The 17,176-nt window shown below is 33.8% G+C and overlaps 2 protein-coding genes across 3 annotated transcripts in view; one reads left to right on the forward strand and one right to left on the reverse strand.

Annotated features, from left to right (window-relative positions):
• Positions 1-222: 222 nt before the first annotated feature.
• LOC149790760 (D-serine dehydratase-like) lies at positions 223-16,305 on the reverse strand. The gene is made up of 9 exons (XM_089972828.1): positions 16,258-16,305; positions 15,422-15,578; positions 13,607-13,744; positions 13,017-13,159; positions 8,416-8,602; positions 7,726-7,847; positions 7,112-7,310; positions 6,098-6,203; positions 223-1,533 (listed from the first exon to the last, which is right to left on the reverse strand). Exons 1-9 carry the CDS (start codon positions 16,268-16,270, stop codon positions 1,444-1,446), a joined length of 1,155 nt encoding a protein of 384 aa, XP_089828954.1. The 5' UTR covers positions 16,271-16,305; the 3' UTR covers positions 223-1,443.
• Positions 13,956-17,176, forward strand: part of LOC149790761 (tissue inhibitor of metalloproteinase-like) — a 45,288-nt gene continuing 42,067 nt past the window's right edge. For both annotated transcript variants that reach the window (XM_089972829.1, XM_089972830.1), the window contains exon 1: positions 13,956-14,585. The gene's annotated coding sequence lies outside the window, so the exon portion shown is untranslated. The remainder of the gene's footprint in view (positions 14,586-17,176) is intronic.

Raw genomic sequence — 17,176 nt, forward strand, 5'->3', positions numbered from 1 at the left:
ATTATAACAAGGACACAAAAAGCATGTTAAGTCAGTATTTCAATAGAATGGTCTGGGTAGGAATTACATTATAACAAGGACACAAAAAGCATGTTAAGTCAGTATTTCAATAGAATGATCTGGGTAGGGATTACGTTATAACAAGGACACAAAAAGCATGGTAAGTCAGTGTTTCAATAGAATGGTCTGGGTAGGGATTACATTATAACAAGGACACAAAAATCAATTTCATGAATGAGATTTTTATTAATAATTTGATTGACTGAATGATTTGATCAGGAAGAGAACTCATGTGCATAAAATCCAACACTGGATTTAACAACATGATGCACACTGAGTTAAACAAATGATATAAGAAAATGATATTGTTCCTAAAGGGATACTGTTCCTTTAACCAAGTAATCAACAATAATTAATAAACAGAAATTATAAACAAATATGACTGACTTATGGATCTTTCACTTTGGATGATCAATGTTTAGAAATTACAAGCATGACTAGTCAGTATGTGTGACCAATATTACAGGCATTGTTAGTCAGTACATATGGCCACTATTACAAGCATGGTTAGTCAGTATGTGTGACCATTATTACAAGCATGGTTAGTCAGTATATATGACTACTATTACAAGCATGGTAAGTCAATATATATGACTACTATTACAAGAATGGTTAGTCAGTATGTATGACCACTATTACAAGCACAGTTAGTCAGTATGTATGACCACTATTACAAGCATGGTAAGTCAATATATATGACCACTATTACAAGCATGGTTAGTCAGTATGACCACTATTACAAGCATGGTTAGTCAGTATGTATGACCACTATTACAAGCATGGTTAGTCAGTATGTGTGACCACTATTACAAGCATGGTTAGTCAGTATGACCACTATTACAAGCAAGGTTAGTCAGAATGACCACTATTACAAGCATGGCTAGTCAGAATGACCACTATTACAAGCATGGTCAGTATGTACTACCTCTATTACAAGCATGGTTAGTCAGTATGACCACTGTACAAGCATGAACAGTCAGTGTGTACAACCATTGTAACAAGCATGACTAATCCGTATGTATGACCACTAGTACAAGCATCATTATGCATAAGTGATCAACTTTTAGTTTTACCATTGCAGCTAAGGCATCACATAAAATTCATGCAGTCCACTTTCTATTGCCCAGTCATTCACATGCACAATAAACAATAGAATAATCTATTACAATACACAAGGTTAGTAAATAATATTGACATTATCACATTACAATACACAAGGTTAGTAAATAATATTGACATTATCACACTGAATAAAGATACGCCTTCCTACATTCAAATGCCCTTCTCATCAAATTCGATATTAGCAGATAAAAAAAAACAACAACAAAAAAACAGCAAAACAAATACATATGCACGTTTGGTCACCAGATTCATCAGCCATGACTACCAACCTCGAACTGGTTTCCAGATACCTACGATCTGTTCTCCTGAGTGGACATAATAATGAGGGTGCATCATTGCAGCATCACATGACTGAAAAGCAGATGAAAAAGGTGTCAAAACAGTCACGTGAAAAACATATCAAGCAATGTTTGATAGGTGATAATTAAAAGTAAGCCTTTCCATTCATACCAAAATACTTAGGAACCTTGTATGGTCGTTTGCATATTAGTACAAAGTAAAGAACTCTCTCCTGCCATCATCTTTGTATTTTTCCCACTTTATTAGTATGAAAGCAGCTTAGGATGAATGGTATGCAAAGAATTAATGGTATGTAAAGAATAATTGGTATGTAAAGAATTAATGATATGTAAAGAATTAATGGTATGTAAAGAATAATCGGTATATAAAGAATTAATGGTATGTAAAGAATAATTGGTATGTAAAGAATTAATGGTATGTAAAGAATAATTGGTATGTAAAGAATTAATGGTATGTTGTTGTTGTTGTGGGGTTTAACGCCATTTTTCAGCACGATAGGCTATACATGGCGGCCAGTATTAATGGTGGAGGAAGAACCCGGAAAACCCCGGAAAGAACCACCGACCCACGAGAAGCTACTGGCAAGCTTTCTCACATGCCCACATTGGCTGAATCTTAGACTCGAACCGCCGCAGACAGAGGTGAGATAGCAGTGATCCGTAACGAAGAGCGCTTTAGACCACTCGGCCACTCGGGGCCCCCAATTAATGGTATGTAAAGAACTAATGGTATGTAAAGAATAATTGGTATGTAAAGAATTAATGGTATGTAAAGAACTAATGGTATGTAAAGAATTAATGGTATTTAAAGATTAATTGGTATGTAAAGAATTAATGGTATGTAAAGAATAATTGGCATGTAAAGAATTAATGGTATGTAAAGAATAATTGGTACGTAAAGAATTAATGGTATGTAAAGAATAATTGGTATGTAAAGAATTAATGGCATGTAAAGAACTAATGGTATGTAAAGAATTAATGGTATTTAAAGAATAATTGGTATGTAAAGAATTAATGGTATGTAAAGAATAACTGGTATGTAAAGAATGAATGGCATGTAAAGAACTAATGGTATGTAAAGAATTAATGGTATTTAAAGAATAATTGGTATGTATGTGAAGAATTAATGGTATGTAAAGAATAATTGGTATGTAAAGAATTAATGGTATGTAAAGAATAATTGGTATGTAAAGAATTAATGGTATGTAAAGAATTAATGGTATTTAAAGAATAATTGGCATGTAAAGAATTAATGGTATGCAAAGAATAAGTGGTATGTAAAGAATGAATGGTATGTAAAGAACTAATGGTATGTAAAGAATTAATGGTATTTAAAGAATAATTGGTATGTAAAGAATTAATGGTATGTAAAGAATAATTGGTATGTAAAGAATTAATGCTATGTAAAGAATTAATGGTATTTAAAGAATAATTGGTATGTAAAGAATGAATGGTATGTAAAGATTTAATGGTATTTAAAGAATTAATGATATGTAAAGAATTAATGGTATGTAAAGAATAAATGGTATGTAAAGAATTAATGGTATGTAAAGAATAATTGGTATGTAAAGAATTAATGGTATGTAAAGAATAATTGGTATGTAAAGAATTAATGGTATGTAAAGAACTAATGGTATTTAAAGAATAATTGGTATGCAAAGAATTAATGGTATGTAAAGAATAACTGGTATGTAAAGAATGAATGGTATGTAAAGAACTAATGGCATGTAAAGAATTAATGGCATTTAAAGAATAATTGGTATGTATGTAAAGAATTAATGGTATGTAAAGAATAATTGGTATGTAAAGAATTAATGGTATGTAAAGAATAATTGGTATGTAAAGAATGGTATGTAAAGAATAATTGGTATGTAAAGAATTAATGGTATGTAAGGAATAATTGGTATGTAAAGAATTAATGGTGTGGAAAGAATAATTGGTATGTAAAGAACTAATGGCATGTAAAGAATTAATGGTATTTAAAGAATAATTGGTATGTAAAGAATGAATGGCATGTAAAGATTTAATGGTATTTAAAGAATTAATGATATGTAAAGAATTAATAGTATGTAAAGAATAAATGGTATGTAAAGAATTAATGGTATGTAAAGAATAATTGGTATGTAAAGAATTAATGGTATGTAAAGAATAATTGGTATGTAAAGAACTAATGGTATGTAAAGAATTAATTGTATGTAAAGAGTAATTGGTATGTATGTAAAGAATTAATGGTATGTAAAGAATAATTGGTATGTAAAAAATTAATGGTATGTAAATAATAATTGGTATGTAAAGAATGAATGGTATGTAAAGAACTAATGGTATGTAAAGAATTAATGGTATTTAAAGAATAAGTGGTATGTAAAGAACGAATGGTATGTAAAGAACTAATGGTATGTAAAGAATTAATGGTATTTGAAGAATAATTGGTATGTAAAGAATTAATGGTATGTAAAGAATAATTGGTATGTAAAGAATGAATGGTATGTAAAGAATAATTGGTATGTAAAGAATGATTGGTATGTAAAGAATAATTGGTATGTAAAGAATAATTGGTATGTAAAGATATAATGGTATGTAAAGAATAAGTGGTATGTAAAGAATGAATGGTATGTAAAGAACTAATGGTATGTAAAGAATTAATGGTATTTAAAGAATAATTGGTATGTAAAGAATTAATGGTATGTAAAGAATAATTGGTATGTAAAGAATGAATGGTATGTAAAGAATGAATGGTATTTAAAGAATAATTGGTATGTAAAGAATTAATGGTATGTAAAGAACTAATGGTATGTAAAGAATTAATGGTATTTAAAGAATAATTGGTATGTAAAGAATTAATGGTATGTAAAGAATAACTGGTATGTAAAGAATGAATGGTATGTAAAGAACTAATGGTATGTAAAGAATTAATGGTATTTAAAGAATAATTGATATGTAAAGAATTAATGGTATGTAAAGAATTAATGGTATGTAAAGAATAATTGGTATGTAAAGAATTAATGGTATGTAAAGAATAATTGGTATGTAAAGAATTAATGGTATGTAAAGAATAATTGGTATGTAAAGAATGAATGGTATGTAAAGAACTAATGATATGTAAAGAATTAATGTTATGTAAAGAATAATTGATATGTAAAGAATTAATGGTATGTAAAGAATAATTAGTATCTAAAGAATTAATGGTATGCAAAGAATAATCGGTATATAAAGAATTAATGGTATGTAAAGAATAATTGGTATGTAAAGAATTAATGGTATGTAAAGAATAATTGGTATGTAAAGAATTAATGGTATGTAAGGAATAATTGGTACGCAAAGAATTAATGGTATGTAAAGAACTAATGGTATGTAAAGAATTAATGATATGTAAAGAATTAATGGTATGTAAAGAATTAATGGTATGTAAGGCCAGCTGGAAACTAATAAAGATGCCAATCCCCGAGATAAAAACAAAGAAAAGGGTTTGGTGTCTTACAATACAACAATACACATAGGTTATTTACTGTTTAGGAAATTGGAAGAAAGTGTCCTGCCCATAGGCATGCCATAGACGCCGACACAGGCTGATGTGATGGGAAGAATCTTGGCATGTACCACCTACTTTCGGTCATGTGTTAGGTACACTAAATACCAGGCCACACTAGCGCTTCAAGATAAAAGGTCGAATGACAGGTGTACACATTTGAAAGTGTCACTGCCCATCGGCACGTGTTTGCCAATATAGACAAGCATATATTATTCACTAGGTATATCTAAGGGCACTTATTTAACAAAATTAATTACACACACACACACACACACACACACACAGACACACACATAATGACACCAATAAAATCTAGAGAGCTATAATTAATTCCAAGCAGAAATCGAACCCATACTGTGAGTTTCTGCAGCTAGTGCCTAGCTCTCATTATGCACATGTGTCTGAACTCACATTATTTATAAGGTTGTACTTTTGTCAATAAAAAATTACATTGCTGTACTTTAAAAACTTATGCTTGAAGAACTCAAACATCAGTCAAACCAGCATCAAGACTCACTAAGTCACGATATGACTTATTGTCATATCTATGACGTCGGAAAACTCAAAATTACCAAAAAACACGAACCAACAATTGAGGCATGCATTCCTTCTATTATATACAGAAATACCAATGACCTGGAACTTTCGTAACTGTGTAGCTGTCATTTGATGAGCTGTACAAACACAGACACCCATAGTTTTTATATGGCTTTTAAATTCTTAATTCATTGATGCTTTCCATGTTGTAAATTATACATCAAACAAGCCGATTGTTTCCCAATGATATGATGCATTTCGTCAGCATATTTCAGACAGCAAGGGGAATTGAGCCAATCAGTACAGCAGAGCTGAATTTACGTGGAAATTTGCCCTATTTGTCCCCTCTGTGAAGCAATTGCTGTACTAAGTCAGTCACATAATCAATGCCTCCATCTAAAAATTTAACTTTAGGAGAAATACACCTTTATTAAGCAGAGACCTGCTTGATGAGTATACATTTATGGTTTAGAGAGGTGGGTGCTTCACACAGGTTAGTGCATATTTAGGGGCACAAGAAGATAATACACAATGCAGATTTATTACTCACATGCCAGGGATGTATGAAAAGTCTAGATCCATGAGGATATTTGTTAAGATCAAGTTTTCCTTCTACTGACTGTACTTTACCGAGCTCTTGGGACATACCTATTAATCTGGAACAAAAGGATAGAGTATGAGGAATAAATCATGCAACAAGTTAACAGGAAGGTTAACGAGGGCCAGGGAGGCAAGTTTGGAAGGTGTCCATATTGTCATGAATAACACGGAGATTTTTTATTCTTCAGAACATAAAGTATGGTAGCAAGACTGAAATTCGAGTTTCCCAAGGTTACATACAAATTTCAATGAAATACCTAATATTTGTTTAAATAGATGAAAATATTTGCCAAATTATATTATTTGCATTGTTGACGTTTGACAGTATCTTTGAAAATAAAATATAATTCATATAAAATGAGTTTGCTATGGATAAGTAACATTTTGAAGAACAATAAATAGCAATGAAACTTAGGTGAGCTAGAAAACAATGGCTGACAAAACAGTGGTTTCCCCCTCCAAGTCGTTGAAGGCGAGATGTCAGGACAAGTCATTTTCCCCAAAACTTAGAAATTAAACAGACACCAGTGAAATGTCAGGACAAGTCATCTTCCCAAAAACATAGAAATTAAACTGACACAAGTGAACAGTATCCTACACACTATCGGGAGTTCGTCTATAAATGGAGAAGTTATGCATCAGTATGATTAAAAACAATTTATACTGTGGATAATCAGTGCTTTAAAATGATAAAAAAGAAACCAGTCATCATGGCACGGTCAGGAAACATTCTCATTAAGTAATTAATAACACCTGAGAACAAGTTAATCAAGTGACCAGAGAAACAAACAAAGTATGTACATATACAATAAGGGATGTTAAAAGACCAAAAGCAAGTATGTAGCAAAACGAAACATGCTATAAACAAAACAAAACAAGCCAACACAATAATTAGTAATACAAATAAAATCCCAATGGACACCTATACCCACAAAATATTGCAACGAACTTATAATCAACTTACTTCAATTCAGGATGGCCAGGAAACACTGTGAATCCACTTGGTTGGCTGTTTATGTAACTGACACCATCAGCGCCAAGTGAGGCAAATCCAGAGTCGGTAAGAAACATGTTTAAAGAGGCTTTGTGGCTCACGACACTTGTGGCTATTTTGACAGCAATGTCCTCCATGGCACAGGAACCTATCGTCATCTGCATCACGTCTGAAATTAATTAGAAGGAAGACAAAAAGCAAGTTTAACTTCTGACGGAAGATTATATCAGTATTATATATTCTTTAAATTCTGTAGGAAGACTGAGATAATTAGTTTTCCCTAAGGTTATTTCTTTTCCAATGACGTAGAAAAACAACTGATAGAGGAAATAAGTGTGAAACCTCTTTGAACTTCAAAATCAAAGTTTCTATTACAGAAAAACGCAAAGCAGTCTATGATCTACGTTAACGTTTTTGAAACTATATAAAACAATAATATTTTCTGCAGCTCTTACCAGTGTTTGATTGTACTGACTCAAACTGGAATACTGTAAAAGTAGCATGAACACTTTAATAATATACATTTTCATTAATTAGTGTTCATTAGGATATATGTAGTCTTCAAACGTTTTCCAACGTATTACCATAAAATATATAGTTTCCAGGATGGAATTCTGTTAGAGCTGACATATCTTTTATTGGTTTACTACACGAAGGTGTCGATCCGCACCCAACAGTTTTGCATTCTATTCCCTCACGTTGGATTCTGTGTGAAATTGAAAATGGAAGATAAAATCAATACCTAAATACATTCTTTGAGGACAACAATTAAGGTACAGATAAATTTTACAATTAAATTTTGGGAAGAATAAATACAAAAATACACATAGGTAAATCATTACTTAAAGACTGACAGAAATTGACAAATATTATAGCAAATATGGGCTATCAACATGATGTACTTTACTCATTCTTATAAATATTCTTATTTATATAAATGGCATTTAGTCGAAGGATTTCACTTGCTCAACTATGGCAGATTTCTTGTTTTCCTCTTTTACACAATTATGTTTTCACAATTATTTTTAAACATTACTGATAAAACCTAAATGAAGCAATAATTTAAGCAAGCATGTGCAAAATTGATGGATATTAAAAATGAACTTTAATAATTACTCGGATTAAGTCTCAGATGTCTTTGTAAAAAAATGCTCATGATGTTCTGGTCACCAACAGTTTTTAAAAATAAGTAAATAATAAAATCATTTTACTTCATTATTAACAAAAATCAAATTGATACAAACAAGCCAATTCAATATTATTTTGAATAATACCTGTCTTTCAAATCAAGTAATCTGTTTGTAGTATTGTCTTGAATCTGATGTAATTTGGCAACATCCAGTGTACATGACGTATAGGAATCGCCACAGTGAGTGTACAAGCCCTGGAATATGATATTGTGAGAAGATGCCGCCATTTTGACCAGCTTCACTGCTTCGTCATCATCCCAAGGCACTCCGGCTGGAAGAGGTGCACGGAAATACAAGACTGATAGAATTCACCATAAGCACTAATTTGTGATTTTAAAGTCCCAGTAAAGGTTACCCCATGTGGACTCTAGGCTATCGAATTGATCTGATGCACAGTCCAGCATGCCGTGAGGCACGTGTCGCAGTGGTTCCGTGCTTAGCGTGTCGGACTTACGACCAAAAGGGTGAAGTTCGAATCTCACTACCAGAGCAGCACAGGTCGGCTAATGTGGTGTGTCCTTGGCAAAACACTTTACTCCAATTGCCTTGACAGTAAATTACCAAACTGCATTCCTGAGCCGTAAAACACCAACCAAACCAAATTAATCACAACAAAGGTTAGAATTGGCAGTCACGAAGGTTTTGCCGAGTTTCTGAGAACAAATTCCATTCCCTGATACACGCACACGACTCATTCTTGAAAACCAGCATGTCTTCCTCACGTGAAAAACTATATTTTAGATGGATGGAAATGTGATAAAATGTAACAGTATATGCCCAAATTACTGGTTGACAGATGGATTGGTATTTTATGGAACATCAACACAAGTAGTTATTTAGTTCCAAGGGACTAGTCTGGGACGCTGAACACATATGTCACTGCAGCTCCTTCTAGTTGACACTGTATAAAGACAATGTATACATTGTACACAGTTTATCAGAGTGATTCTCAATCTTTTTTTTTGTTTTTTGACAGCAGACCACATGAAGACTGCTGAGAGTCGTGGCTGCTTTTTTAATATCAAGGCTCAGGTTCACAATTGTTCCGTAACCATTTTGCGGGCCGTCTGAATAAAGCACGCGGAACTACAGTGGGCAGTGTACGGCAGTTTGAAAACCTTTGGTTTGTCATAGTTCATCATATCTTGTAAAAGAGCGCTAAATATGTATGGAAGGAAATCACAGTTACAGTGATATATATATATATATATATATATATATATATATATATATATATATATATATATATATATATATATATATATATATGCATTATTCACTGTTTTTATTTCTACATTATATAGGGTGCACATTAAAAGCTGCATCTTTGCCTCTGCCAATATTTTTGTCTAAATTTGATATCTGAATACTGAAACTTCAGATTTCGAATCGCATACGGAAGATGCTATGCAAACATTTTTAATATTAAATATGCCAGCCTTTCCAATCGCATCATTCCAATCCTAATTATCCTCTCTGCATTTTCGCAAATCATTTGAAGACATTTATTAATTACCGTAATGATAAAAACAAAGCATCCTAGGAGTCGCGATGTAGTAGTACAGAGAAAGTTGATGCAAGATTTTAGCATAATGCATGAAGGAATAATGTGATCAATGCCAGATATTGATATAACGGGATCAGTGCCAGATATTGATATAACGGGATCAGTGCCATATATTGATATAATGGGATCAGTGCCATATATTGATATAATGGGATCAGTGCCATATATTGATATAACGGGATCAGTGCCAGATATTGATATAACGGGATCAGTGCCAGATATTGATATAATGGGATCAGTGCCATATATTGATATAATGGGATCAGTGCCATATATTGATATAACGGGATCAGTGCCAGATATTGATATAACGGGATCAGTACCAGATATTGATATAACGGGATCAGTGCCATATATTGATATAATGGGATATTACAGTATTGATCAGTTAAGGCAAATGATGGTGCTGTTATCTTACTTAGTAAGAATTGTTAACTGCCCCGGGGGTCCAGCACGTTACAGACTCTGAGCATGGAAGAAATAGACAAGGACTGGACCTAAAAGCCCTGGTGGACGTATATCCACAGAGAGAGAGAGAGAGAGAGAGAGAGAGAGAGAGAGAGAGAGACGTATCATCAGGAGTGGGTGTTGTACTTTTCTTTTAAAACAAATCGGCTATATTTTCAATTCCCCTCATAACTAATTTGGAATGGGATCATCCATTTAGAAAAGTAATTTACAAATAAAAACAAATAAAAAACCCTGAGATGTTGCACTTGACTACTGAGGACTTGTGAAGATGAAAAATCGTTTCGTCACCTGTGCAGGAAGTATACGTCAAACAAAATAGATTACTTTAGAAGAAAGAAAATTTAAAGTATCTTATTTTGAAAGAAAATGTTATATTTATTTATCAACTTGACGATGTTAATGAGACACTCGGGACTATCGTGAGGTTCTTGTGGCTCGTATCAGATTTGTTGATCAAAGTTCGAAGATTAGAAACTGCGTTATTCCGGAATCACACGTCACAGCACCACTTTGTCATAAAAGGCATATTATGTTTTTATTTCTACCTGCATTATGCTAAAATCTTACTTGTAAGGTTAATTGTGTTACGTTATAATTTTCATCATCTTAACATTTTACATCCAATGCAATCTTTCAAGATAAAAGGAAGATTAACGTTGGAAAGACGGAAAAGAGAATGCTAATATTTAATGTTTGCCAACTGAATCATTCAAATGTAATTTGAAAATATGAAACTGCAGCATTCCGGTATCCATATATTGTAGATCACAATACTCATCCAATAGAAATAGAAAGTACAAACATATAATAATGGAAATAGAAAATATATACACATAATTGTAGTCAAGCTCCTTCAGTTAACATATCTCTAACGTTTAAAATGTCATCTAATGCAAAATGTCTTTGATTTTATTGGTTTTCGTGGCACTTTTAACACAATAATGCAAATACCATGACAGTGAAATGGGAGTTAATGCAAATACCATGACAGTGAAATGGGAGTTAATGCAAATACCATGACAGTGAAATGGGAGTTCAGTTCCTTTCCCACGTCCACGGCAGAGCAGTCGACCTGGGTTGGCTTTGGCGGATACTGAAGACCTGCGATTACGAGTCCGATGCGCAAACAATTGAATTAACGTGGCCCCCGTGAACATTTGGTAGAGGAAACGCGAGTCTGTGATACTTAAAATATTTTTTACAGAAAAGAAAATTCCCCAAAATATAATGATTTTAAAATTTATAATTCCTTCATGGCTAAGTCTTAATTTAAAAAAGCCGCAAAAGAAAACAAAACATACTTCAAAATATATCAACTCAAACTACCCCAATGGGAAAAGAGTTAATTTAACAGTGTTAGATTGATGTTTCTGGGTGTGGGTATGTGTGGGATGGTGAGTTGGTGGTGGTGGTGAAAACATTCGGATTACTGGGATCCTATCCAAAGCCAGGTAATATATCCAAACCATGAAAAATCAATTTGTTTTGATAATAATACTAATACAAAGTTAGTTTGATACTACTAGTCATGCTCTGTCATAATTATGGTACCAATTGATGCTGCGAGCAAACCCGGCAATAAATGAATGTACTGGTGTGTAGAAACAATAGGGGTACTCCGATCTATTCCAAAGCCTTACATATCCCAACCTCAGTAATTTCAACAAAATATGAAATGAGATAGGAAAAAAAGGAACGGTAACACAAATGTTCTAATACTTTCTAGTTATACATTTTTTCTCCAAGAGGCAAATCATCACACTTTTTAATGACCGTGTTTACCATAGGAGTGATATATAACGATAACAGTCCCATGTTAATAAACGACTAGTACTTTTGATTGGCTGAAACAATCTTTGAAGTTGATGAAGCAACCATACAATCAACCAACCAAAATAAGCTCAACGTAGCTTTCAAACAATGTTAGCATCCTAGGAGTCGCGATGTAAATTTATTAAAGTCTGGTCTGACTTAAAGCAAGAACCGCATTGTCCATAGTTACTGAAAAATTGGTAACTTTTAGGATTTGTCATTGGAAATATATTTATATCTAATTTAACAACTCACGACTATTTTATATATACTGGCTGACAGGAAAATTTGAAGCACCCATGCAAATCATCCCAACCTCTATCGTGTTTGAGCTATGTAAAGAGCGCTCCAGCCTCCTTTGTATTATTAGTTCTTAATATAATTTTTTTTTACTGTTGAGCAATAAAAATCGATTCTTTTCTGTCGTTAATGTTTGGTTCAAGACAATAGCGAGAAAATGACAGATGCATAGTAACAACTGTTCAGTTTATCATACTTAAAAACTTGTGTAAACGGAAGATGAGCAGACATATTTAAATAACGAATTCCTTCCAAAGCTTTCAAACCAGTAAAATAGCCATTTTTCGTTGTGAAATATTTATAATCGGCAGTCATTTTCCGAGTAGACGATAATAACTAAATAGAATTATCAGTTTTTTTTATGAATAATTTATAAATAGTGTATCAAACATACAATAGTCTATCGGTGAAGTTATCCTATCTGAAAAATCAATTTGTTTTGATAATAATACTAATACAACTACTACTACTGCTAATAATAATAATAATAACACGTTATTATTATTATTATTATTTTTAGCATTATTATTATTACATCGTCCGTATCCACAGTCCACCTCCAGCAGGACTGACCACCTTTTGCCCGAGTTAAGGGGCGTCTGCTTCAAACTCTCAATGGCATAACGGCTGTCAATCATCACGTGGAATACTTCTAATCTGTTCGCTAGGGCGACGCACCTAAAACGTATTTCGAAAGAAACGAAGACAAATTTATAGTGATGTTTCTGGAAGCATCAATTGATGCTCCGACAATTCTAAATTTAGACCTTCTGGGGTTATTTCATTCATTGTTGCTACTGAAACAACGAGATACATGTATCAGTTACGCGTAATCAAGTTAGGTTTCTTCTCTAAACGTTATCTGAATATGAGAGAGGGGTTTATTTTTGCTTTTCTTGAAATCGTAAGTAAAATTTGGTACGTGAGCAAGTACTTGATTGTTTCAACGGTCAATTTAAAAATACAAGATTAGAGCAAAAATGAAAATACACAAATTTATAATAACTTCACGATGATGTAGGATAACCAGTTCATGGCTTGCTTAGATGTCAGTGAGTCACGCGAAATTCTAGTTAAACGAGACCAATAATGATGACTCAGATCTTTTTAAGACAAGGTACCCACCTGTCCAATCTTTGGGTTATCAAGGGATGGGCAAAAAGAATGTCATCAAAATCATTTTCGGCATAAAACTCAGCTTCTGCTAATGTAGAAACACATATTTTTCTTTTATTTCCTCCTGTCATTAGAATAGCACCCTCGCTGGAAAAAAATAGATGCCAATGAATTCGAAATGAAAGGAATTAAAAACTTAAAAAATACATTGTTTCATAAAATAGAATAAATAATTTTTGACCTTTGAATCTAATAATAATTGTTAATAATACAATCAATTATGTCATGGGCAAAATATGTAGTACTATCATGTACAGTAATATACGGAAGACTATATCATTTATAGCACCACGAACTTCGCTAGCCATGAGTCAGTGATCCACTTAGTTCAACATCGGTCCACTTGGTATTTGTAAGTAACCGAAACAGTGCCTTGAACAAGTGTCATCTGGTGGATGAAAGAGTTACTTCCCATAGCAATCTAAATATATTAACCAATGAGAGAGCTCGTTGTGTACTCCGAATAATGTCTTCTATGATGTCCACCTACCTTGAATAAGAAAAAAAAATAGTGTGCGTGAAAATGCTTGAATTGGCGAATGGCATTAGACACATGTCACTGTCTACCGGAAACCGCGATGATTATTCTCAACTATTTCCTTTTGTAAATAGAACGATCAATCCCATACCGGATATCACTCTCGCAGCTGACAGATAATATAAATCTCACACTGGATAGGTAAATATCAATCTCACACTGGATAGGTAAATATCAATCTCACACTGGATAGGTAAATATCCGTCTCATAGAGGACTGTTAGATATTGCCAATCTTACTAACATCGAAATACACCGATGCGCGGTGGTCCCTTTGATTCAGGAATCAACATTTGAGCTTGACATTTATGAACGTGAAAATCTTCATTCGGAGTATATCGTTGCTAATGATAACTCTTCCTAACACCAACACGACGTAAAGATACTAAAAGTAAGTCGACGGGAATTGCAAAAGTCACCAAACATGAACTTTTACTCGTGCATGTTAGATCAGCTTTTGTAAGTAGATATCGATTTTATTAAGATACACTTTTACCCTTGATTAAGGAAGATGGAGCTTTGACACTTGTAATTTCAAGAATAGATGCTCTGTGTAAGATTATCTATTGTCCAATGATATCGTGAATAAACTGTGTAAGATTATCTATTGTCCAATGATATCGTGAATAAGCTGTGTAAGATTATCTATTGTCCAATGATATCGTGAATAAATTCCGATATTAGGAGTTATTAAGGTCTAAACCACTTTGTTTTAGACTGAACGTTAACAGCAGAAGAAAACAACAATTAACAAAACACAAACAAACAAAAGTAAATACAAGAAACAAAAACTTTTCATTGAAAACAACAGTGAGGGGAGATCGGCAGGGTTACAGAAAACCCACGAAATTTACTCACTCAATCGCTCAATATACTAATCAGTCGATTAATCAAGCAGTCGATGGACATATCAACGAATAAAGCAATCGTTTAACCAACCGAAGGTTCAATTAATCAACCGATCAGTGGTTATGATGATGGGAAAATGAAAAAGCTATATTACCATACTTGACGAAGGGTTAAGTTCATGTTCTTAAAATGCGTGAGTAACTTGTTATTGTCAGAGTTTAGAGAATGCTTATAAATGTTTCTTGATTTTCTTAAATCGTAACCATACTATGTTTCAATGCTTGCACTTTTAAAACCGACATAACAGTATGATACGATATTTTTTTAGTAGCGGAACAAAGCTCTAAATATAATTAGTCATATTGGTAGTTCACATACATTGTCTTGTGTGTCTTCATATGTGGACGAAGCTCCACCCCCAAGGTCATACATCTGTCAATCATTCGTTGGCAATTGGCCTTGACCCGATCAAGGTCAACGAGCAGACATGGCGTAGGTGCATCGTATATTGTTTCTGGTAGGTCATTCTCCATACCTGTTTGAGGAATAGAGCGAATTTAATTTTCATCTGAGCAGAGAGAAGATACATACTTTTTACATATGTCTTGTGAGGTGTAACCAAGTTATGTCAATCAACAATGACACGTATCACATATGGTCATTAATTTGACGCTTAATAAACTCTCATTTGACAACTTAATAAAAGGTGTTCTGCTTACAATTGCAGGAAAATGTCCATACAAAGTTTTATAGCATTCTTCAGCTGGCGATTTTAAAATGCATTCGATATTATGGCACATAATATTTGAAACATAAACCACAATAATTCAATCAACATTAGAGGTCCACGTATCTCTGTATTTCTCTCTCTCCTGTGTCTAAATAGACTGCCGGTCTGTCCGTCTGTCGACACATGGACGTACCTAGTTCATTTAGTACTTTACTCAATACTTGTACTCTGTTGTGTTCGAGCGATACAGAAAAAAAGGTCAAGTACTTCCGCATCCATCTTTACAGACAGTGGTGAAAAATCGTTTATTTAGGCTTGTGTGGTCCAAGTGTGAACGAAATTGAAAACCCCACGAAATGGTACTGAATTAGTAGAGCCAGGTCCACATCCAGAGCAATTTATTGACAGAATTACATATCTGTAAACATCATTGGTAACAATTAACAAGTGTAATGGTAGGCAACGTATAAGAAGTAATACTTACCTTGAACGGCCATTACAGGATTTGTTTTTATCTAGGACACACTGTGACTCGCACAGTATATAAATATTTATTCTAATTCAAGTAATAATGTGATGATAACGGCGTGATAACGAAATTTGCATCCTACTGACCATACTGGAAGCACTCATACTTGTTTTTACTTGAACATCTCCATCCCCTCTAGAGAAAGAAAACAGCTGCTCGGAGTTTGCACTGCTCTATGAGTATATGAGTTATTTGGATTTCACGTTTTTGTGGCAGAAAATTAGCATATCTCCATCAATTTCATAAAAGATATACAATTCACAACCAAGAGTAAGACTTATTTTTAAAACTTGACTAATGATCTCTAAAAATGCAGTCATTATTCCACAGTCTTCAATTAAATAAAATATATTGGCTTGAACAATATCGTCAGTTGTAATAGGGGGCTGACTAGGGACAATGTGATTACTATTGTGGTCTAAGGTTGACATTGCCCGGGGTGGGAGTGGGAGACAAGCACCCCAATCCTCCAAAAAATGCCGCATACGGCTTGCGTCTCTGACTGCCTCTGTCAACTAAAATCCAGCTCCTGGCCTTCGCGAGTGGCTTAGATTTGAAGCCCGGCAGACCATGTTTTCTACTAACAGGAGAAGGGGTGAAGGCGGCCCACTGGCGCCTTAAAACCAGTTGCTTCGGGTAGATGGGACTCGTAAACCTTGGATAGTAGCTCATCTAGGAGAAGGAAAACTCCGATTCCAAACCTCTGCTGCCTTGTGGCTATACCCACTCATGGGAAAGGCTAAGGGAGTAAACCCCGACAGAAAATCCGGAGATGGAGTCCCTAGGGCGGTCTGACATTGACTTCAATGTCATTCCGGCAACTCCTGCGACGCCGTTGGTGCCAAGCTGTATCGGCATTCGTCGTTCCCTTGGG

The sequence above is a fragment of the Sinohyriopsis cumingii genome, chromosome 10 (assembly GCF_028554795.1).
Source record: "Sinohyriopsis cumingii isolate HCF-2022 chromosome 10, ASM2855479v2, whole genome shotgun sequence".
NCBI lineage: Eukaryota > Metazoa > Mollusca > Bivalvia > Unionida > Unionidae > Sinohyriopsis > Sinohyriopsis cumingii.

Coding starts and splice junctions, on each gene's coding strand:
- LOC149790760 (XM_089972828.1), bottom strand. Junction 7,311..7,725: donor TGGAAACTATATATTTTATG/GTAATACGTTGG, acceptor AATTAATTTCAG/ACGTGATGCAGATGACGATA. Junction 6,204..7,111: donor CCTGGCCATCCTGAATTGAA/GTAAGTTGATTA, acceptor CTTTTGTTCCAG/ATTAATAGGTATGTCCCAAG.